The 24655-nt window shown below is 39.1% G+C and overlaps 1 protein-coding gene across 3 annotated transcripts; it reads left to right on the top strand.

Moving 5' to 3' along the window:
• Window positions 1-1425: 1425 nt before the first annotated feature.
• On the top strand, window positions 1426-22259 carry LOC148112994 (cytochrome P450 2J2-like). 3 transcript variants are annotated; one of them, XM_087872415.1, is made up of 9 exons: window positions 1426-4935; window positions 8534-8696; window positions 12029-12178; window positions 12389-12549; window positions 13261-13437; window positions 16723-16864; window positions 18974-19161; window positions 19866-20007; window positions 20846-22259. In XM_087872415.1, exons 2-9 carry the CDS (start codon window positions 8624-8626, stop codon window positions 21028-21030), a joined length of 1218 nt encoding a protein of 405 aa, XP_087728541.1. In that variant the 5' UTR covers window positions 1426-4935; window positions 8534-8623; the 3' UTR covers window positions 21031-22259. The 3 variants fall into 3 exon arrangements, with proteins under 3 accessions (XP_087728541.1, XP_087728539.1, XP_087728540.1); XM_087872413.1 differs by having other exon boundaries at window positions 4181-4432; XM_087872414.1 differs by lacking the exon at window positions 1426-4935 and adding an exon at window positions 7297-7777.
• Window positions 22260-24655: the final 2396 nt, after the last annotated feature.

The following is a 24655-nucleotide window of genomic DNA, read 5'->3' as shown; positions in this document are numbered from 1 at the left end:
AATGATGAGAAGATTAATAGTAGTGCAGACTTAGTAAATAGTTTGACAGTGTTGATGGAATTATTTGTTTAGCAGAGTGATGGCGTTCGGGAAAAAACTGTCCTTGTGTCTAGTTGTTCTGGTGTGCAGTGCTCTATAGCGTCGCTTTGAGGGTAGGAGTTGAAACAGTTTATGTCCAGGATGTGAGGGGTCTGTAAATATTTTCACAGCCCTCTTTGTGACTCATGCAGTATACAGGTCCTCAATGGAAGGCAGGTTGGTAGTAATTCTTTTTTCTGCAGTTCTAATTATCCTCTGAAGTCTGTGTCTGTCTTGTTGGGTTGCAGAACCAAACCAGACACTTATAGAGATGCAGATGACAGACTCAATAATTCCTCTCTAGAACTGTATCAGCAGCTCCTTGGGCAGTTTGAGCTTTCTGAGTTGGCACAGAAAGGACATTCATTGTTGTGCTTTTTTGATGATGTTTTTGATGTTAGCTGTCCATTTTAGATCTTGCAATATGGTAGAACCTAGAAATTTGAAGGTCTCTACTGTTGATACTGTGTTGTCTAGTATTGTGAGAGGTGAAAGTATGGAAGGGTTTCTCCTAAAGTCCACCACCATTTCTATGGTTTTGAGTATGTTCAGTTCCAGATTGTTCCAGTCGCACCACGAGGCTAGTTGTTCAACCTTCCGTCTATATGCAGATTCGTCATTGTCTCGAATGAGACCGATCACTGTTGTGTCATCTGCGAACTTCAGTAGTTTAACAGATGGATCATTTGAGATGTAGTCATTGGTATATAGAGAGAGGTGGAGGGAGCACACATCCTTGGGGGCCCCTGTGCTAGTTGTACAGGTATCTGATGCGATTCTGCTTAGCTTCACCTGCTGCTTCCTGTTTGTTAGGAAGCTTATGATCCACTTACAAGTGTGTTCAGGTACCTGTAGCTGGTTTAGCTTAGTTAGAAGTGTGTCTGGAATGATGGTGTTGAATGCTGAACTAAAGTCTACAAAGAGGACCCTTGCATAGGTCTTTAGAGATTCAAGATGTTGTAGGATGTAGTGCAGAACTATATTAACAGCATTATCTGTTGATCTATTTGCCCGGTATACAAATTGCAAGGGGTCTTTCAGCGGATCTGTGATTGTTTTCAAGTGGGACAGCACTAGCCTTTTGAAGGATTTCATAACGTTAGAGCAACTGGTCTGTAGTCATTCAGTTCCTTGATGGTGGGCTTCTTCAGCACTGGGATGATAGTAGAACATTTGAAGCAAGAAGGAACATAGCATATCTCTAGCTATTTATTGAAGATACAGGTGAAGATGGGGGCCAATTGGTCAGCACAGACTTTTAAACAAGAAGGAATTGTCTGGGCCTGGAGCTTTTCCTGGTTTTGGTCTGTGAAATAAGTCTTGCACTTACTTTTCTGTGATCACTAGGGGTTGGGAAGGTAATGGGATGGGTTAGTTGTAGGAGGCTTGGCTGTTGTTAGTGTGTCTGAGATGGGGGTTGTGGAGATAGGTGGCTGTTGTTTCCTTTCAAACCTGCAGTAAAACACATTCAGGTCATCTGCCAGTTGTTGATTTCCTTCAGCCTGGGAAGGAAGTTTGCCATAATCGATGATATTTTTAAGAGTTTTCCACATGTTTGCTGGTTCATTTGTTGAGAACTGATTCTTTAGCTTTTCAGAGTAGCTTCTTTTTGCTCTGATCTCTCTTGTTAATACATTTCTGGCCTGATTGTACAGCATTTTATCACCTTATTTGTAGGCTTCCTCTTTGGAACGACATAGCTGCTTAAGTTTAGCTGTGAACCAAGGTTTGTTGTTACTGTATATTCGCAAGTTCCTGGTCGGTACACATAGGTCTTCACAGAAGCTGTCATATGATGTTACAGTTTCTGTGAGTTCATCTAAGTCTGCAGAGGTACTTTCAAAAACATTCCAATCAGTGCAGTCAAGGCAGGCCTGTAGCTTTAACTTTGCCTCCTCCATCCTGGTCCTCACTGATTTAATTGAGCCTTGGTAGTACAGGGGTTTAAGGCACCCTGTTATTAAGCTGGTTATTAAGACCAGCTGCCTGCAATTACTGCAAGGTTCGAATCTCGCCAAGGCTCAAGGTTGACTCAGCCTTCCATCCTTTCTAAGGTAGGTAAATTGAGGACCCAGTTGTGGGGGCAATAAGCTGACTTTGTATAAATATACAAAAGGATGAAGGCTATTGCTGAGCACATTGTAAGCCGCCTTGAGTCTTCGGAGAAGGGCGGCATATAAATCAAATTAAAAAATAAAAATAAAAATTGTTGGTTTTGTGGTTTTAAGTCTTTGCCTGTAAGCAGGTACAAGGTGAATCATGCAATGATCAGAATGTCTCACAGCTGCTCATGGTAAGGATCGATAAGCATCTTTTAGTGTTGTGTAGCAATGGTCTAAAGTATTCTTGCCTCTAGTGGGACAATTGACATGCTGAAAGTATTTTGGTAGCTCTTTCCTTAAGTTTGCCTTGTTTAGATCTCCCAAAATAATGGCCAGTGAATCGGGGTATTTGGCTTCAGCCTCCATAATCTGGAGTTTGAGTTCATAATGCCTTGTTTACACAGGCTTGTGGGGGGACATAAACAGCAATTAGTAGAAATGAGGAGAACTCACACGGAGAATAAAATGGTTTACAGTTGATAAGTAAAGACTCTTAAGTTTTCATCACAGAATTTATATATTATAGTTATATTCTGAGACCAGCTGTTGTTGATATATAAGCATAAGCCTCCTCCCTTCTTTTTACCGGATGATTCTGCAATTCTGTCTGCTCTATGTATCTGAAACCTTGGAATTTGCATGCTGTTGTTATCAATATCATCATGTAACCAGGTTTCAATAAAGCATAGGGCAGCTGCTCTGTGAAAATCAGAATTGTATCTGTTTAAAAGGAGTATTTCATCCATCTTGTTAGCAAGTGAACACAAATTTGTCAGGAAGATCGAAGGCAGAGCATATAAGAAATTTGGTTAAATTTGCCAACATCAGGGCAATGAAGTCAAAGGCCTGGGCAATGAGGAAGACAGTACAGCAGCAGTACTCACAGTTTATACTTGATTCTTTATTCAGGGCCCCACAAACAGTTACCTAAGGAGCAAAATATCTTGATACCGTATTGTTCTCATTTCCATCTCTCTTCCTCTGACTTGGAATCTTGGTTGGTATAAGAGCTGAAATCCTGGCTGGAGAATCTCAGATAGTGGCATACCTGATTTTCATGAACGTTCCAAATTATTTAGAAACAATTTAGAATTTTTATTTGTAAGCATGACCCCAGGATATTTAACTTTTCTCCACCTTAAAATGTGACTTCTTCATCAGAAGTTCAGTCTTGGCTATTTTTAACCAGCATTTTTGTTTTTTGCTTATTTATTTTGAAACTGGTTAAACCTACAAAGTCATTTAGCTTCTTCATCAGATATTCCATATTGCTTTTGGCATTTTGTACAAAAATAACTAAATTGTCAGCAAAAGCTCTCATTAGACGTTTCATTCTTAATTATTATTTTTTTGTTGAAAACTTCCAGTACTAAAATAAACAACAGTGGAGTCAGAGGACATCCTTGTCTTATACTTTTTTGGATTTCACACAGCTCATTTAAATCATCATTACTCCCATTAACAATGTGTATTTGTTGACATGTATAAATTGAGTTCTCTTCAACAAATTTCTATCCAAATACTAGTTTTCATGTACTCTTGTCCAGGGGTGGATTCTAACCGACTTTACTACTGGTTCTCTTTGTGCGTGCGCTTTGCGCGTGATCGCCTCTTGTCTAAAAGGAACATTTTAAGTGTGATACTTCAGAGATGGGTGATTGTCCCTGCTAAAACTTTAGCATGAATCATTTTCAGATGTGCTCATGGGTTAGGCAACTGATTGGTGACATCATGTTTTGATAGGTATTTCTAAACATCTGTAGCTCTCTACCTATAATTTGATACTTGGTACACTAGGATTTTAAAATAATTCTGGCATGTTGTCAATGTTTGGGATAAAATGGATTGCACAACCCTTGATTATTATTTTTTAATCTCTTCCTCTATTATTTGAATGGCACATGGTCAGAGGTAACCTCATTAACCCAATTAATGTGATAATAACTTGTTGACAAAAACCCATCACTAATGAGACAGTGTCAAAAGACACGTTGCTTATTTGTTTCCCATCAATGGAATATATAAGACAAAAGCACACAACCTTCAGATCCACCAGTGGTCATCAAAGAAAAAGCAGGAAAATGATGGTGACAGGGATATTTTTGTTTGTTTTGCTGCTTGCTCTGTTGATACTCTTCTTCCTGAAAGAACTCTGGTCCCGAAGACATTTGCCTCCCGGTCCTTTCACTCTACCTCTCATTGGGACTTCCTTGGCAAGTGGGTTTTGGTTTCATGAAGATTACTTCCTAAAGGTATTTAATTCTAACCAGTAATACACAAGATCATTCTCACTTGTTTCCTTTATACCAACTTTATGGACAAATGTATTAATCTAGTAAAATATTCTCACACAATGAGGAATACATTTCTTCAAATGCTAGTGAAGACACTTGATTAGTTATTTTCCTCAACATACCAGAATATTCAGGAAAAACTTGCTTATAGCTGTTTCATAGAGCACTATGTGAAATAATGGGGCTGAATTTTTAGAAGGCAGATTCTAGTTCAATCTTAAATATTTTCTCCTAAAGATGGCTGCTGAACAGTATGAATTTTTAATTTTTTTTTGCTGCTGCCGATCTGCTGATTTTGCTGCCAAAGCTGGTTTTTGGCAGTCCTGCTCCTCAATTTAAATGAAAGCACTTAGAAATGACCCAAGACAGCTTTTGGACAGCCATAGATTCTCCTGGGAAGATTCCAGTTCCCTGTGGGAGTGGTCAGAAAAGCCACCACTCATCCATCTTCCTCTCAGCAGGTTAGTTTTCTTAAGCATTCCTGAGTTTTAACTTCACTTTTAGAATTGTTTGCTTCACTTTACTTTTTATCTTTAAAAGTTGACTGTCTGGCTGCATGCTGATTTATTTTAACTTCCTGCTGGACTGTATCAGTTCTTTTTTTCTCCCTTTAACTTATGTGGTTGTTCTAAATAAGGTTTGTTTTTGTATAAGGAAACACAGTGTGTTCTTGGGTAGTGAAAATGCTTTCATTTGATTTACAACTATATTGGACACTCACCACAGGGTTTTTGCATTTTATTAATTTTCACAATATTTGGAGCTTATTTTTTAAATTTTCCTTTTAATTTTGGATCAAAATATCCAGAAAAATATTTTCCCTGCTTCATTATCTATTTCTTTACTTTACTTCTGCATTTTTTGTTTCCTGTGTTCTTTTATCTATTATTGCTAAATTAAAGAATAACAATGTATTAGATTATAGACAAGCAAATGTGGATATCTAAAAAAAGTTTGGAAACATGGAATCCCTAGTTGAAAGCCCTTTTAGAAATTTAAAAAGTTTGATGAAATGATAATGGCTATGGAAAGTATTCAGATACATGTAGCCGTGGATAAATTAGATTCAGAAAAGGAATGTGATTTGAAAGCAGCAGATTCATTGGAAAGAAAAATGGACTGTACAGACTTAGAAAAACCAGAAAGTCCAGTTGCCTCTTGAAAAAGCACCTTTGGGTACAGACTTAGAAATAACTGAGTTGATTGCACACATCTCCCTGAATTCTTTACAACAGGAGAAACTTAACTGAGTGGAGAAGTGAAAAATTGGTTTTCCCTAGGAGGATTGAAGGTGATTGGGGAATGGATTTATCACACTTAACTGGAAAACAATTTGAGCTGGATTTATATGGGAAGATAGATCAATTTTGGATATTAAATTTATTATATTTAATCATACAACAAGAGATTGTATTAAGAAACAAAGTGGATATTTAATCTCAGATGAATCATTGTTAACTCCTGGGATTATTTGGGATAGATAAGGTGCCATGATAAATTTTCTATGAGTTGATTACAATAACAGTTTGTTAACAGAGGGATTTAAAGCTTTAATCTTGCCTTTTTTATTTTTGTTGTTATCTATTTTTTCATTAATATAGCATCAAGATGATAGGTCAATAATTTGTAAATAAGTTTGGTTTAAAAATTTTGGGAGCCTGTTCACAATGGGTGGAAAACTATTATTTATGAATTAATCAGTATTCAACTAGGGGAGATAATATGTACATGTGTGTTAGTTTTTTCTTCTTTTTTCTAATGTACTTTTTAAAACAGCTTTTTGTTTTGCAGTTTTTCATTTTTTTCATATTTTTTGAATTTTGTATTTTAACTTTTCTTTTGAATAAAATAAAAATAGAACAAAAAAAAGGAAGTTGATCAATTGTTTTAACAGCTTACCCAATTGTTTAGATGGAGGTTGTATTACTCCATCAATCCATTAGATGAAGAACAATAGTTCATGGCAGTGCATAATCTCTAGAATAGAGGTGTCAAACTCATTTTCATTGGGGGCTGCATCAGGGTTGTATTTGTCCTCGAGTGGTGGGCTGGGTGTGGCTGGGATAGGCATGGTCAGCTCAACGTCATTCGTGTCGGGGCACCTGTGGTGGCCAAGTGCTAAGACAGGACTTTCCTCAGATCCTCCTGCATTCTCATTATAATCTCCTTCCTTCCTTCCTTCCTTCCTTCCTTCCTTCCTTCCTTCCTTCCTTCCTTCCTTCCTTCCTCCCTCCCTCCCTCCCTCCCTCCCTCCCTCCCTCCCTTTTTTCTTTTTCCTTCCCTCTTCATTCTTTCTTCTTTCTTCCCCTCTTTCCTTATTTTTTACTTCCTTGCTCTCTTCCCATCTTCCCATCTTTTTCTTTTTCTTTCCTCTTTCCCATTCACCTTTCCTGTCCCTTGTTGCATGCTCAAATGCAAAAGGGGAAACATTTTTCCTTTTGTTTTTAGTTTTAGAGAAAATGGAGCCCTCTGCAGGTAGAAACAAAGCTCATTGGGGGTGGGGGGCTCTTGAGCTCCGTTTTTGCTAGCAGAGGCACTGTGGGCTGGTCCTTTGCTGTTTCCAGGTCTAAGCACCCCATGAGACGGATCCAGCCCGCAGGCGTTGAGTTTGACATCCCTGCTGTAGAATGTACTAGCAATGTAATTGCAGTTGGAAAGCTGAGGAGTTGATGGCTGAAAAAAGCAGAAGGCAAAGAGGTTGAGAAAGCCTCTGAAAACCATCCAAATGGTAGTGTTCAAAAGATGTGACTCATAGACAAGCTATGTGTCAGCATCAGCTTTCCTGCTTTAGCTGCCATAAGAAACGGGGAGGGATTAGGTATGGAGCAAAGGGGGGGAGAGAGCAGGAGGGGGTTTGTCTTTGTAGGAGGGGACTTCGTGGGAATCGAAACTAAATTTCAGAAGGGGATGGCCGACCAACTGTCTTTACATTCCTGATGGATGACGCTGCCAGACGTGTTGCCACCTGACCTTTGGAAGACCTTTAGATTGGCTGAGAAACTATAAACACGAGGGGGGGAAGAAGCTTAGTAGATGCATTTCGCGCGTTTTGATCACTTCCAGCTTTTCACTGGGATGTTAATCTTTTCATATTCAGTAAAAGTACCAGATTCTTCAAAATGCTTGAGTTTGGGGTTTTCTTTCCTGGATACTGAAGGAAGCATACCTGACATTATGGCTCACCTATGTGGGGCTCAGTAGTTTGAATGCAGTACTGCAGGTTACTTCTGCTGACTGCTGGCTGCATTTCTGAAGTTCGATCCTGACCAGCTCAAGGTTGACTCAGCCTCCCATCCTTCCAAGGTGGGTCAAATGAGGACCCAGATTGTTGGGGGGGGGGGCAAATAGGCTGACTCTGTAAACCACTTAGAGAGGGCTGTAAAGCACTGTGAAGCAATATATAAGTCTGAGTGCTATTGCTATTTGTCAGTTGCAGAAGGACTGGGTAGTAAGAAGCAGAATGGGACAGCTTGCCTCCGTCATCTTGCCATGGCCAACTCGACACAGTCAATTTGTTGTGGACAACTCACCATGGCCAACTCACTATGGGACAACTCCCCATGGCTAACTCGCCACAGGATAATTCAACAATTCAATTTAATTATTTAACATAATTTAAAAATTATTCTAATTTTTGTCATTCACATTTTATTTTGTCCCTTCTTTGGCATCCTTTCTTTAATGATTCTATTAAACTATTTCTTCAATATTAGGGGAACTCTTTTCCCACGGCAAGTTGTCCTGTGGCAAATCGGCCATTGTGAGTTGTCTCGTGATGAGTTGGCTGCAGCAAGTTGGCCATGGTGAGTTGTCATAGATGCAGTAAGAAGATCATCTCTCATCCGAGCAATCAGGAGATGGTAGATTTCAAGCAGAAACATAGAGAAAGGAACATCTGAGGAAAATAAATGAAGCAAAAGAGCAAAAGTTCTGGGCAGGAATCTTAGAGAGAGAAAATAAGGTGAAAGGTCTTGGAATTGAGGATTCATTCTGGCACATTAACTATAAACAATCTGTTTTATTTGATTGTAACATTCTCAACTTTGATTCACTTGGCAGCCTGCAAAACAATATGGAAATGTATACTCTTTGTGGCTTGGACCTCGCCTTCTAGTAGTGCTGTCTGGATTCAAAACTGTGAAAGAAGTAATGACCAGCTTCCCAGAAGAATTCTCTGATCGACCAGAGGGTGCATTCTTGACTACTGTAGGAAAAGGAAGGGGTAAGTGCAAGTAGTAAGAAATTGTACCTAGAGCCTTGATAGTACAGTGGTTTAGTGCACCCTGTTATTAACACAGCTGCCTGCAATTTACTGCTGGTTCGAATCTTCCAAGGCTCAAGGTTGACTCAGCCTTCCATCCTTTCTAAGGTAGGTGAAATGAGGACCCAGTTTGTGGGGGCAATAAGCTGACTTTGTATAAAATATACAAAAAGGATGAAGGCTATTGCTTAACACATTGTAAGCCGCCCTGAGTCTCCAGAGAAGGGCGGCATATAAATCAAATAAAAAAAAAAAGTAGTAAGAAACTGTACCTAAATAACCATCAGACTATTATAATTTTTGGTGGTATTATGCATAACATGGGGCAGGGGTAAGTAAGAGATAGTTAACAAAATGACTTAATGGCATGAGGTAAGCAATATATATAGCTATAATTCACCTTCTACCAAATTATTATACATCTCCATTGCATTCTATCTGGTTCATTACATTCCTATATTCTTAGACATTTACTTCTTTTTCACTAAACATCCACCTTTTTCTTCTGAGGTTCTCAACATCCCCATTCAACTAAAATCCTTCATTTTCCTTCCATTAATCCTTTCTTTTTGAGTAATATTTTTTCCTCTTTCTTCAAATTTGGCCACTTTCTTCAAATTTTGCAAATTTGATTTTAACCAATTCTCTCTATATGATCAACCCCAGGGGTGAAATCCAGCAGATTCTGACAGGTTCTGGAGAACCAGTAACAAAAATTTTGAGTAGTTTGGAGAACCGGCAAATACCACCTCTGTCTGGTCCCAGAGTGGGGTGGGAATGAGGATTTTGCAGTATCTTTCCCCTGCCAGACCCACCAAGCCATGCCCACCCAGTCACACCATGTCCACCAAGCCATGCCCACAGAAGCGGTAGTAAAAAAAATTTGGATTTCAGCACTGGATCAAACCACCTAAAGCATTACTTTCATATTGATTACCTACATAGTCATGGAATTAGATTTAATTGGGATCTATTCTAAGCTAATAACATTTCTAAAATTGGAATAAAATCAGCAGCTTTAATGATCTTGCTTGAAATCAAAATAACAATTTAAATAACTACATTCAATACCAAAATAAATGACAACTAAAAAAAGAGAAGACAACAGTTTTTTTAAAAAGAAGTCAACAGGAGTTGATTCCGTTTTAGGCCCCATTAATATCGTCATAAATAACTTAGATGAAAGAATAGAAGGGGAACCCATTCAATTTGCAGATGACACTAAGCTTTCAAGAATAGCCAACATCCTAGAAGACAAGCTCAGGATCCAAAAAGATCTTGACAGACTGGAACAATGGGCTGTTATTACTCAATCAATCACCTCCATTGCAGAGGTGGGTTTCAGCAGGTTCTGACCTTCTAGAGAACCGGTAGTGGAAATTTTGAGTAGTTCAGAGAACCGGTGGTAAAAATTCTGACTGGCACCACCCCCATCTATTCTCTGCTTCCCAAGTCCCAGCTGATCAGGAGGAAATGGGGATTTTGCAGAATAGAACAGATGGGGATGGAGCCAGTCAGAGATGATATTTAGTGGTTCTCTGCACTACTCAAAATTTCCGCTACCAGTTCTCCAGAACTGGTCAGAACCTGCTGAATACCATCTCTTGCTTAAGCAGGGGTTTGGACTAGAAGACCTCCAAGGTCACTTCCAGCTCTATTCTGATTGATTGATCTTAACATTTGCAATGTTTTCTCTGACACCCTGCATTCAAATATTTCATCCTGAAGATCATCCATACATGGTCTAATGCCCAGAAGATTGTTTTGAGTCCTTTTTAAATATGAGATTCTGGACATTTATCCTTTTCACAAGGACTATCAAAAATGTCATACATTTGTTTAGGCATTTTCTTAATTTGTTTATACATACTAAATGTCAGCCCACGGCTCTCCATGCCGGGGCTGCCATTCGGGCGGGGATGGAGAGCCGCCAGCTGGAACGCGCCTGCTGAAATTCACACCAAAAGCCACGCCTGCCGAACACCTGCTGACAGGCTGCAAGCCACACAGCTGAACCACGCAGTGGCCATACATACCACGGGTCTCCTCTCATGCTGTGGGGAGGGCGGGCACAGCCCTGACAAGCCTGCCACAGCTAAAGAGCTCTCGGGAGGCCGTCATCGTAAACAGTTGATGCACAGTAGACCATATGGGCGGCAGACTAGGCACAGGGAGCCTGGCATGCCGAAAACATGGCATGCCAGATGGAAAACTCTGCAGCTGCAAGGACACTGGCAAAGTGGTGGCATGTGAGGGGTGGTAATTATATGGGGCGGGGCCCAGGTGGTGGAACTGTGGGGGTGGGTTAAAGGGCATTTAAGGGGTGGAGGGTTAAATCACACTAGCACTGACTTTATTTTGTTTACTGTTTGTCACTCTGTGCCAGGTTTCCGGATTGCCAGATGAAAAGTACCCAAGTAACTTTCTTGTCTGCATTTCTTGTCTGCTAAACACCGGAACGTGACACTAAACCTATTGCTTCATTTATTCAATCATTTTTTACCCTTCCATCTTGCATCTACTGTATCTTTGAAATATATTATTCTCGAACTCCTTAATTTGAAGTTTTTAAAAATAAAGTATTGATCATTTATTATCACGCATGCTTAAATAGCACTATCATATGCTGGCTCACAATATAATAAGCTTAGTTAACTTTAAGTAAACTTTACTTATAACTGTTTCTTAATTTATTGATAGCTTAGATAAAACAATTTAAAATGTTGTACTTGATCATTGGCATAACTTGATCATAAGCACTGATAATGTTATCTAGAATTTGGGTAGTGAAAAGCCTGCAAGAAAACACTCAAGATCACCAAGGACCCTGCATCTCAACCCTGAGCTACAAATATTCTCCTTTATTGCTAATTTGATTAAACTTGTTGAATAAAAAAGCCATTTGCCTATTTTGCTGGTTAGTTTCAATCTTGTAGGAGGAAATTGTGGATGGATCCTGCCACCCTTGAGAAGATCCTGTCACATATGTTCTCTTTCATGAATGTTTACATCAACTGAGAAGCTTCTGATGTCCATCATATAAGATAGAAGCTGGGGTATTGCATCTGGGGTCACTATACCACATGTGTCTCCCATTGTGACACCCAAAACGAATAAATATTTTTTAAATCAAAAATAACATAGCCAGAATCTTACAAAGTGGCAACATGCCACAAGGTTTTGGTATTTCCACCTGAAATCCAGAAACATATTTAGCAAGAACTAAACTTAAGTGGTTTTTTTAACATGAATGTCATCAGGAATCATTTATCATTGTCTGCTGATGTCCTCAGGAATTATTAATTCCAATGGTCACATCTGGAAACAGCAGCGACACATTGGCATCAGTTCTCTGCGGATGTTAGGCCTGGGCAAGAAAAGCATTGAGCATCAAATAGAAGATGGAGCTCAGACATTGGTGGAGATCTTTAGACAAACAAAAGGTATGTAATTTGGGGTAATGGCTCAGGTCTCTGTCTGCAGAATTTTTTTCCATTCTGCGTATTTCAAAAAAGAACACATATATTTGATTTGATTGATTTGATTTTTTAATTTTTTTTTTGAAACAATTGGTAGAGTTCCCAATTATATTCCTTCATCCCCTTACAAGCTCTCTTCCTTAAACATTCATTATAAAATACCTTCATTTTCAGGACAGCCATTTGACCCATCACTTCCAGTAATAAATGCAGTTTCTAATGTCATATGTGCTTTGAGTTTTGGACATCAGTTTGCTCCTGACGATGAAAACTTCCAGAAGTTAATTCAAGCCCTTGAAATTCTTGTGAAATTCTCTGGTAGCTTTTTTCATGGGGTGAGTCATATTTTATATTAAAGCTCCCACAAAGCCTACCATATATTTATATCAATAATTTCATGTAAACATGAATAGTATCCATGAAGGACGTCTTGGAAATCATCTATTGTATTGTACTATTATTTCCAGTAGGTGTGTCTGTCCTTAAATCAGTCTTGACTCAAGGTGAAAACCTGGACAAATCTTTGCAGTTTTCTTGTCCAGGTTGAGTTGCTTGAGTTGGGAGTAGTACTCACAATATCTCAGTTTCTAGATTGGTACATTAACCACTGTACCAAAGTGATTCTGCCCATGAAGAAATCCATCATTTCAGTTTCACCAGTAGATGGCTGTCCACCCCATGTTTAAACTGCTCTCGAAAAGATGGTTATCACTTCCTGGGTGAGTCCGTCATTGAACAGTTCTTCTAATATGATACCAACATCTGCTTCCTTATCATTTAAACCCATTGCTTCCATCCAGACTTCTAGAACTTCTTTGAATGTAGCCACCAAAAAAGCCAACAGAGTCTTAGGCCGTATTAATAGAGGGATAGAATTAAGATCATGTGAAGAGTTAGTACTGCTTAATAATACTTTGCCATGTTTTAATGTGCTAGCAATGTTTTTCTTTGTTTATTAAGTGTGGTCTATTACTGTGAGCTGCTTTAGAGTTTTCTTTAGTTGTAGTTGGGGAATAAATAAACTTTTCCTTTTCCATTTCTATTAGCTGTTTGCTTTGTTTCGACAATTAATGAACTACCTCCCAGGCCCTCACAAGGAGGCATTGGCTTCTGTAGAGGTGATCACTTCCTTTGCAAAGCAGGAAATAGAGAAACACAAGGAATCCAGCGCTCTGCATGAGCCACAAGATTTCATTGATCACTATCTTCTTCAGATTGACAAGGTATGGTTTAATACATAAAGGAGAAATTATTATGTTCCTTGCTATAAGCAAACAGGAGGGGCTACTGAAATTGTCTTCACTGGATTTTTCCCTCTTTTGCATTCAATTTCTATTCTGAATTTAGCCGATGTTAATTCAGGTTACTTCTAAATAAGAGTTATATTGTACTTCTGCAATCTTTTTTTATTATTAAGGTTTTATTTTATTATATAAAATACAAAGAAAAGAAGAAAAAAATAAGAAAATAGGGGAGGGAATGGAGTGGGGAAAAGAGGGTGTGAAATACAGGGGGAAAGAGAAAAAGAAAGAAAAATCTTTCTTTCAGTTGCACATAACAAGAAGAAAATTCCATCCTAATTCCAGTTAACTCTTTAAGTTTAAGTCATTCCTTCTAGCTGCTCTTCATGGAGTAAATTTTTTTTCTTCTCTGGAAGTTTTATCAAAGACTTATAGGCCTTTCTTTTTATCACGAGATCCTCAACCTTGTTAATGTCCTTAAAGAAAAAGCCCCAAATTTATCTTCTTTCTCGACACTCTTATTTCAGTTGTGTTGAGAGGTTTATAACCATAGTACTGAAAGTTAATATCAGGTTCTTCCAAAACTGTGATAAACTCCTCTGCATGTTCAGCTACTTGTGAAGTTGCCTCGGCAATTTGGTAACATTCTCCACATGGTTGCATCTCTGAACAAATTTGAGAGGATTTTTTTTATCACCAGAGAACAGCTGGTCAACAAATTGGCACATTCTATTTAGAGACCTTTCAAACGTATCTCTTATACTTTGCTCCACCATCTTGGCTTCCTCTTTTAATCAGAATCAGAAGATTTTAGGCACCCACAGCTAAGAAGACCAAGCTACCAGTTACTGCAATAGTAAACTAAAATCACAGCTTCCAACCTTCATCTTTCTCCATCAGCTTTTTTTCTTTCACCACACTTCCTTATTTGGCTTGCCTTATAAGCCTTGTTTGTTCTTTGAGACAAAAAGAAATCCCTACAATGGCATAAGTCTTCAAAAAGGTACAGCGGGCTGTACTTAGAAAAAGCTTCTTTTTAAGTTGACTTTAAAAAGATTAAAAGTCGTTGAAGGTGATTAAGAAGAGAAAGACATAACTTACTGTCTGTTTGAAAGGTGAATTTCAAAATGACTGCTTCCTCAATCTTGAACAGATTGCAGCCCCTCCAGAGGTGGGTTCTACTTATCTTTACTACCAGTTTGCAATGGGAACGCGCGCAGATCGACAATTATGACATCATGGCAGGTGGGCGGAACTTCCTGCTGGTTTTACTACCAGTTCTATAGAACCGGACTGAACCGGGGGCAACCCACCACTGAGTCCCTCCCCTCCCAGCTTTTGACATGCAGATAGCTTTGGGGTTCAACTCCAGAAGCTGTTTGCCGGTTTACAGCTGTATTGGAGGGTTCAGAGGGTAAGTTCTTCAACACAACCTGGCCGGGAGGGTCATAAAAACTGATGGGATGCCAGTTAAAAGGCAGAAGAGCTACACCCCAAGGAAAAAATCCTTCAGAGATCTCTCCCTGTGCTCAGTTAGCCATCTTCCCAGAAGTCCGTACTTTTGCAATCTTAAACTCTCATTAAACAAGGGAAATTCTTTGTGGAGTAAGCTAGAATTATTATCATTTGTCATCCTCTCGTGTTTGCCTATCATTTCTTTCCCCTTTTTATAAAGTAATTCCATTAAGAGGGAGAAGAATTAACAGGGATTCTTGATTCATTTATACTGAAATGATTATTTTCCCTGAAATGTTCAGCAAAGGACAGATACTTTTACAGTCTTAACCATCTGTAAAATGTAAAACAGTTTGAAACAAGGAAAAAAGGTCTTCCTCGCCAATGTTTTCAGAAAAAGGTTCTTGATTTGAAGTTATCGTGAGTCACTTTATTTACAATTTCATTCCATCAGTCTTGAGTGGATCATTGGTCTGGTTACCACATTCAAGCTATACAGTCCTCTTAATACTGGCCTTCATTCCTAAACCATTAAGGCAGGTTTTCCACCTTTGAATGAATGGTTCAAGGGTTCCACTCTCTACCATGATATCATCAGCATATAATAGCATCCATGGGTGTTGTAATTGAAGGTTTCTGGTTACAGTGTACGTACTAAGTATAAAGAGCAATGGTGAGAATTGGACCATTTGTGGTTGAGAAAGAAATAGGCCATATGATAGTTGTTTAAAAGCTTTTTTTAGCTCAGTGACTGCCATATTTGTGATGGGTTGCTTATCAAGATGAAAGCTGATGCAATAGGAATGAAGCAACACGGTTACTGATGCTTTAAGAAGCTGGGTAAGAAGCTGCCTATATAAGGGAAGCCATTAGACGGCGTTTTCTCTTCTACTCATGTTCTCTCTCATGGTGTAACTCATTGCTCTCCTTGTGTCAGTAGCTGTATGATAAGGTATTTACCACATATAAGTCTATATATTTAGCTGTAGATAAAACCACTGTTAATTATCTAAAGGCTCTGTGTGCTGTGTTTTGCTCCTGGATTTATCTCATAATACTAGTCACGCTGCCTAAACTCTGACATTTCTCTATCACTAGACAAATAGCCTGTATTGTATCAGTTGTCCCCCAATTCTTCACAAAGTTGCACTGGTTTGCTGCAAGGTTAATGTTGTCTCACAAGAATCTAACACAGGTAGCCTTCAACCTGCAACCACAGCTGAGCCCAAAATTTCTGTTGCTAAGCAAAGCAGCTATTAAGTGAATTTTGCCCCATTTCTTGCCAGACCTATTAAGCGAATCAGTGCATTTGTTAAGTGAATTATGTGTTCATTAAACAAATCTGGCTTTCCCCATTGACTTTACTTGTCAGAGGCCAGCTGGGAAGGTTACGAATGGTGATTGCATGACCCCAGAGTTAGGGTTAAGGTTAGGATCAGGGATGCTGCAATGGTATGAAAACCTGTTGTAAGTCACTTTTTTCCAGTGCCATTAAAACTTTGAATGATCACCAAATGAATGATAGTAAGTTGAGAATTATCCACATTCTAAACATTGCATAAATTGTCATGGTATTGCATAATAGCCACAAAATCTGATAATTAGAGCAGTCACATGCATCACTTTGGGCATAACTAAGATTGTGTCTTAATGTGAATCTACCAGTAATAGTATTATTCTCCTGCATTGATATTCCTACATAACCACTAGGAATGTATTTATTCTCTAAATTTGAGATACAAAGATAAAAAATTACTACAGAAAACCTGGATAGAATTTGTTGTAATTTTTATTTTCCATTTTAAACTTCAGAGCAAGAATGACTCAGAATCCACCTACAATGAAGAGAACCTGGCTCTGTGTATTTTTGATTTTTTTCTTGCTGGAACAGAGACGTCCATGATGACTCTGATGTGGGCACTTCTCCTCTTGACCAATCATCCCAACATCCAAGGTGAGACAGGCATGGAACAAGAGTCACTCTCAGGTTTTAAAATACACCAAAATTATTTGAAATCAATTCTTCATAATAATTTCCAATGTAGATTCTTGATTCTATAAGCAGAATTATGAATTTAGCAGGATTAAAGGAAATCTAAGAATGTCGACAGAGAAAGCCTGCCATATGCTAAATAAATGAACATAGAGCCTTCTTCCTTCTTCTTTCAATAAAATATTTAGCTAAAAACTGGAAATCAGTGCAAATCAGGTCAGATTTAACACTTTCAATGCAGAAGCCTACCAAGCTTGGGGTAGAAGAGGCAGAGCCAGCCAACAGGCGGTTCCAGAGGGGCTGAGACCTAGGACCATTGTCTGAAGCACTGAGGGACATAACCAGGATGAGTGTAACAGACCCTCCTGCAGACCGCTTTCCTGATGTGAATTCAGAGGAGGAAGAGAAGAAGGAGCCAGGTCTTGACATTTCGGGGAAAGAGAGCATGGCGGCAACGGAGAGAAATGGATCAGGGAGCGGAGAGTTCCAGCCTGATGGGACAACCACAGCCAGGACTATTGGATGAGTGGCAGTCTGAGACAGAGCCGAGGGAGCCACAGCTGTGACAGGTGAGCCTGGATGATCCAGGCTGGGATCATGAGTATCTGCTGGCAGTCAAATGAGGTTAAGGAGGTGGAGTCTGCACTTCGTCCTGATCAAAGGATATGCATGGCCGACAGGCACAATGCTGGTTGGCCAGGGTATTCACGAGGAGGCAATCTCACCCATTGTGAGGGATTGTACTGGCATTGCCTATTGAATCCCATCCAAAGTAATGGGTGTTGCTGGAACAATGTGTCCGGTTTCTTACCTCCTGTTCTTTGTGACTTAAACATAAGTCAAGCATATATATGAAAACAGGTAAAAGTATAAACATAATTTGAATACATGAAAAGAGTAAGTAAAAAAGGAATATTAGGACAGGGACGGTAGGCATATTGGTGCACTTATGCAGGTCCCTTACAGACCTCTTAGGAATGGGGTGAGGTCAACAGTAGACAGTTTAAGGTTAAAGATTTGGGGGTTTGGGGAAGAAACCACAGAGTCAGGTAGTGCATTCCAGGCATTGACCGCTCTGTTACTGAAGTCATATTTTCTGCAATCGAGTGCGGAATGATTTACCTTGAGTTTGTATCTATTATTTGCTTGTGTATTGTTGTGGTTGAAGCTGAAGTAGTCATTCACAGGAAGGACATTGCGGCAAATAATTTTATGTACTATGCTTAGGTCAGACTGAAGTCGGCGTAGTTCTAAGTTGTCTCAGCCCAAAATTTGGAGGCTGGTGGCATTAAGGTATTTTATTGCGGTTAGAGAAACGGAGAACTCTTCTCGTAAAATATCTCTGGACTCTCTCGATTGTATTTATGTCCGATATGCAGTGCGGTTTGATTTGCAATCCTGTGTATGGATTTAGGACTGGCTTTGGACTTTGTTTGGTATTTCTTGGACTGAATCTTATTGAGATTTTGTCTCATGCTGAGCTTGGTATTCAACGTTTGATTTAACCACTGAAACCCTTTGGGGTTTTGAATAATAACTTTTGAACTTTCCATTGTGAGCATGTGTGCATGAGGGGGGCAGCACAATGAGGGACTGGTAGGAGGTAGTGAGCCTACAGTGAGTCTAACCCAGTGGTCAAGGTAGAGAATCTGTGCTAAGAGTGAAAGGCTGATGAAGGTGTATTGAAGAGCCAGCTTCGAATCAGAGCTGCAGCCCAGAAGAATGAGAATCTGGGGGAAGTAGAAGCAAGAACTGGCCCAGAGAGTCAACAGGGACCTTGGCAGTGAAGTACATGGCCCAGATCAGAGATCAGAGACCAGTGGGAAGCGTGCAATGCCCAGAGATCAGAGATAGATTTGGAGTCCTTGGTCAGGTGGTCTGGTGCAAGTAGCAGCATAAAGGTCCATGAGCTGGCAACAGGCATTGGAGGTCCAACTGGGACTGCAAATTTGGAATTCCAATTGACATGGAGCCTAGAAGCTGGCAATAACTTGAAGGAGAAGGCCAGAACGTTGGTGGCAACAGGCTTGAATGAACAAAATAAAGCTTCATTTCCATTATTTTTTCTAGAGAAAGTCCAGAAGGAGATTAAAGATGTGTTTGACATCTCACAGTCAATTTCCTATCAGGATCGGAAGAAGCTGCCCTACACCAATGCTGTGATTCATGAAGTACAGCGTCTAAAATATGTCTTGCTAGCTGGGGCTCCCAGGCAAAGTACAAAGGATGTGAAGATCAGGGGTTACCACATTCCAAAGGTGAGGAACATGTTCAGGCAGTATTGCAGTAGTCCAGCATGGAGGAAAAATCAGAATTTGACATAAGCTCTCTGTTTGTAAACTGCCAATGTAGTCATGCAAAATTGAATAACCAAGAATAGCAAACTTGTGGGGATGGATTATGAGTTTGAATCCAAACACAGCTCAGATTTTAAAGCTAGAACCAATAATATTTTCTATTTATTCTAGGAAGATGATAAGTGATTAATGGCTGAAATTGTTAAAAATTGTAGTCATATCCAGTGTTGAGATTCAGCAGATTCAGATTCTTGGTTCCCAGAGAAAGGAATGCTAATTCTCCACTGACTCCTTGAAATCCCCCCTCCTGTTTTCCCAGACACTAAATGTGGCAGCCCAGAAGCTCCCAAAAAAAAGATAGCTTCCAGAGCTGACAGTTAAATTACTTGAATCGCATCACTGGTCATATCTGGATATGGTTTTTGTCCATTTCTTGGAGCAATTTGATGTGATAAATAGGCATCCACCTCTCTGTTTAAATGGACGGGATGAAAGAAAGGAAGCTAAACATTGAGCAGCTACTGCTCTCTGAAACTGCTCTGGAAATGCACAAAGGTGTGTCCATAAAGGCAAGCTAAAACCAAATGCTTCATCCATATTGTTGGTACTTTTTTTACCTGTTGCAGTTATGAAACTGTTCTGTTTAATCATCTCTTTGTTTGTAGGAGACCATTATTTGGCCAGACCTGCGCTCTGTTCTTCTTGATCCTGAGCAATGGGAGACACCTGAAGAATTCAACCCAAATCACTTTTTAGATAAGGATGGGAAGTTCATTGAACGGGAAGAGTTTCTGCCCTTCGGAATAGGTACATCTATGAGCCCAAAGCAGCTTATTACTTATAGATTCTCACCATTCCCACCCCTGAGATGTTCTGAGGTCATCATGGCCTGAACAGGAAAGCAAGGAATCCTTATTCCTTCTAGTTTCAAAACTAAGAGAGTCTGAACTTCCCTTAGGCTATAAACAAAAAACCAGCCTCTGCGGTCCAATAGTAGTTGGACAGATCCATGGCAGTCACAGCAAAGCTGACATTCTGGACAGTGGTGGGTTCCTCCTGGTTCGGTCCAGTTTGGCCGAGCCGGTAGCGGTGACGATATGACGTCACCGAACCGGTTCTTCCCCCCCCCGCCCTCCCACCCACCCACGTTATTCTTACCTTTTATTTGGTCCCACCCCCAATCTATTGCTGCCTCCTGAGTCCCAGCTGATGACTAGAGGGAAAAAAACTGTTTAAACTCTTGCCGGGGGGCTTCAAAGGGCCGTCCTACAGCTGATCAGTGTTAAAAGCAAACAAATGAGTCTGGTCGTAAGTTGAGGACTTGGTCGTAAGTGCGAGAACCTTCCAGAAATGACTCTGACCAGCTAGCCACACCCACCTAGTCACATGACCTCCAAGCCACACCCACAAAATAAGCCACGCCCACAGAACCGGTAGTAAAAAAATGTAGAACCCACCCCTGATTCTGGATTATTTCTCCCCAATTCCTAGGCAGCACTAGGAATTGAATCTGCTAGAAGATACCAGAATTCAACATGAAAATCTATTTCATCTGTTACAGATCTTTTCAGATTCCCTTGCTAATGGGATATATTCTAGAAAAGTGATTATTATTCCCTTTATGAATGCTTTGTCTCATCTATAGGTCAACGCATATGTGTGGGAGAGCTGCTGGCAAGAATTGAGATCTTCATTTTTCTGACCAACCTGTTGAGGGCCTTCAGCTTCCAGTTGCCTGAAGGAGTGAAAAAACTCAACGAAGCACCTGTTGTAAAAGTGGCAATGCCACCACACCCTTACAAACTGTGTGCTATTCCCACAAAAGATTAAACTTAAACCCCCCCCAAAAGCAAACAATTATTAAGGAGTAGCTATTTTGATAAATGTTCCCTCTATACATCTATTCACTTAATATTGTGCTTTGCTTCTATTTAGTCTGTACCGAAACTTGTTCAATATATCACAAAACATATCTAACAAGATCAACCAAAGACTCGGAAACTGTGTATGAAAAATGTGCTTTTCAATTGTTTACCCTTTGTTACTTTTGGGTGTCCAAAAAGTGTATTAACTTTCCATTTAGTCTTAGTATCTATTTTCATTTTTAATAAATTTCTCCCATAAACTTCACATTCTCCAGCCAGAGCAAACTTCAGAGATAATCCAAAATGATACCATGCTTGAAGCGATGAAATGCTGCTGACAGAATTAACAGAAGAAGAAAGGGGCTTCTATCCACCCACATTCCAGGGCAGAAGATCTACAAGAGCAACCAATGCATTTTTTTAATCCCATACTTAGGCCTGAATGTAGACTGGATCCAAATGTCTCATCTAGAGCCCTTTCTAGTTATAGTATAATCATTTTCTATAGGAGACATTTTTCCCAATATTGCTCCACTTGTATTTTCTGGCAATTCCTCTTCCAGAATTCTTTGATTATTCAAAATCTTCTTCTGAATCAATGCAAAGAAAGCGGTCCCTTGGGGTTAATCCTGCCTAGTCTCTATCCCTGTATTCTGGAGTAGATTCCCAACAGAAGGCTTCTGGGACCTTTCCCCAAGTGCTTCCTGAAAACCAGTTGCATCTGAATGATTTGATCTAAATAGAGTGATCTAAATAGATTTAAATAGATCTAAATAGCTATCTTCTATAAAAAGTCCATAAATCTAAAAAATATTCAAGTTACACAAGAACTCGCTCTTTCTAAGACCATCATCTGCGAGCTGTCCTTAAATACCATATTTTGCTTCTTACTATGTTACAGAGCCCTTGATTACAACCTTGACCATGCAAACAAGCTAACTTCACTATTAACATGGGCAGCCTCCTGCCCACACCCTCTTATCTTTCTTATCTATCTCTCAATCTACCTCTTATTAATTGGATCATAAATGAATGTACAACTGAACCCATACATGCAACCCTGTACAATGCTGTCACTAATCTAGGACTGGATCATCTAGTAAGTAACAACTCAACAACTGCCTTGATCTTATCTTCTGCAACAGTTTAAACTCAATGTATGGCCTACAAATAAAAGAACCCTTTTCCAACAGTGATCACAGCATGATTGATTTTTGTCTCAATATACGTCCTTACAAAGATAATCATAACAACGGGTTCCTCAATTATAACTTTAAAAAAGCCAACTATGATCTCATAGATGCTGATCTCTCATCTCTTGACTGGCAAATTCTGTTCACTGACTTTAATACTACCGAAGACCATTATCTGGGAGACTGATTTAACTATGTTTTTTCCCCTTTTTGTCTAAGAGTGCGATCACCCAGGGAAAAAAATCCTGCCTTTCCCCTGAATAGATTTTAAAATTTCAGCTCAAGAATAGTTTCTGTTGCCATTTCAACAGATGTATCCTGAGTGAAGTCTGAAAGAAACAACCATAGCAGCAATAAACCAGCTTTGCAGTATCATTTCCATATGCAGAATATTTTTTTTATTCATTTATCAAATTGATACATGGCCTATTTCATCTAAGTCAGTGGTTCCCAAGCTTTTTTTGACCATGCCTCACCTAAGCATCTCTAAAATCCTGATGCTCCCCCCCCGACATATAATTCTTACTATTCAAAAAGTGAACTCCTACTCATGCGGAGGAAGCTTAAAAGGCCATTAACTTGGTTTAAACAAGGTTCCAAAGAACATTGCATCCATGAAAGAGAAAAATAAAAGAATGAAAGACAGTAGAAGTACTTAGGAACTTAAAAAATAATAGTATGAAGGGATATGAAAAAACAGCAAAAAAAGGTTCAAAACATATAATAGAGAACTAAAATGCATAAATATAAAATAATTTTAATAAAAGCTTTTTCTGTAATACTTTGATCATATTAATTACTATACATATTAAAATAAAGGTACCTAACAAATTCAAAATACAATTTGAGCTCACCTCAAGATCATATTTACAACACGAACTTCTGGTTTGGCATCGCGGCGATGCAGTCGGGGAAATACCGGGCTCTGATAAGCCCCGCGAAAACCCTGACTGACGAACCGCTGTCGATGGGTCTTCGGACCGAATCCATCTTGCAGGGACAGGGGAAGAAGAGGGGCACCTCAGACGGTCGAGAGGAACAGGCAAATTCCTCGGAGGCCGGAAGGAACTCTTTGAGTCGGCGGTGGGGGGTGGCAGCCATGGCGGCTGCCATGAAGTCGTGACAAACTGGGGAAAAAATTGTGCAGGAGGAAAGAAGAAAGAACGGGGTACTTCGAAGCCAGGTGAGTGACACCAACCCTGGCGGGAAACAACACTTGAGTATGGACTTTTACCAATAAGACCCCCAGCTTTAAATAGTGGCTGTAGATTTGTGGGGCATGAAGATCTGGCAAAGTAATAAGAGGAGACAAAGACCCATTAAGGAATCTGCCTTGGTACAGGCTGACTTGGTAGAATTGATTATTAATATACCAGAAAATTGGGTTTTTCTTTAAATTGGAATTGATTTGATCCTTGGAAAAAGAAAATAGCAAAAAGTGATAACTATGGATTTAACACCTTTAAAAGTTAAAAGAAGAGAGAGAAACAGATGGTTACATAATGGATACAAAATGGAGATTGCTGTGACTAAGTGAAAGTGTGGATTGTAGAGACTCGCCTTCTGCTTGAAAAAGAAATATTCTGACTTGCTACTTGTTTTGGATTATTTTGAAAATACCTATGGACTTTTGGATTTTGGAGATTCCTATTCTGTCTATGGATGATTTGATAAAGAAAGAAGAAATATAATGGAACTATTAAAATCGACACTAACTGGCGCAAGAACAAAAGATGTGGTGTAGGAACAAAAGAAGGGAAGCTGATGGATTTTATATGGAACAGATGTTACAAAAGAATTAAAATGACTCATAGAGTTTGAAACATGGAAACACGGATTTTGAAGTCGAATGCTTATGGACAGATAGGGAAATGAAGAAATAAAATAGATAAAATTAAAATGTAATATTTAAATGTTCAAATGTTTAAATGACTTTTAAATATAAACAGGAGGTGCTTATAGAATAATAAAGATGGAGAATAAACGAAGGTAATTAAAATAGAGAATTGATATAAAGATGGTTAAAAATGAGATCTTTATAAAAATACAAGAATATATACTAATAAGAGATAAACCTAAGAAAATTTATTAGATTATGAGAGAATAAGAAGAGAATATGCCTGATATAATATGTTTTAATTTTAAATTGTAAACAAAGTTGAGAATGGTAAATATGATTAAATTTGAATGATTAATGTATTATTGGATGATAAAACAAGATATACAATTGTGATTGAACTTAATGTATGCTGGAAATGATTAATATTAAAAATATGTTGGGAGTCACCCTGGAAGAGTATGTTAGGAAATAGTTAAATAATAGATTAAATATATTGAAAAGAAAACAGTTAAAATAAGATAAGAATATCAGCCAAACAAGAGTTGGAGAGGTGGAGG

Source organism: Pantherophis guttatus, chromosome 6, assembly GCF_059756535.1.
Source record: "Pantherophis guttatus breed Tessera chromosome 6, ASM5975653v1, whole genome shotgun sequence".
Taxonomy (NCBI): domain Eukaryota; kingdom Metazoa; phylum Chordata; class Lepidosauria; order Squamata; family Colubridae; genus Pantherophis; species Pantherophis guttatus.
This window is presented reverse-complemented; position numbering and strand designations above follow the sequence as displayed.

What these genes read in the sequence shown, in the direction of transcription:
- LOC148112994 (XM_087872413.1), top strand. Translation starts at nt 4,193, where the DNA reads ATGGAATATATAAGACAAAAGCACACAACCTTCAGATCCACCAGTGGT. An exon ending in CTGGTAGCTTTTTTCATGGG is followed by an intron (nt 12,550 to 13,260) that starts GTGAGTCATATT and finishes CATTTCTATTAG; the next exon opens with CTGTTTGCTTTGTTTCGACA. An exon ending in GGGGTTACCACATTCCAAAG is followed by an intron (nt 19,162 to 19,865) that starts GTGAGGAACATG and finishes CTTTGTTTGTAG; the next exon opens with GAGACCATTATTTGGCCAGA.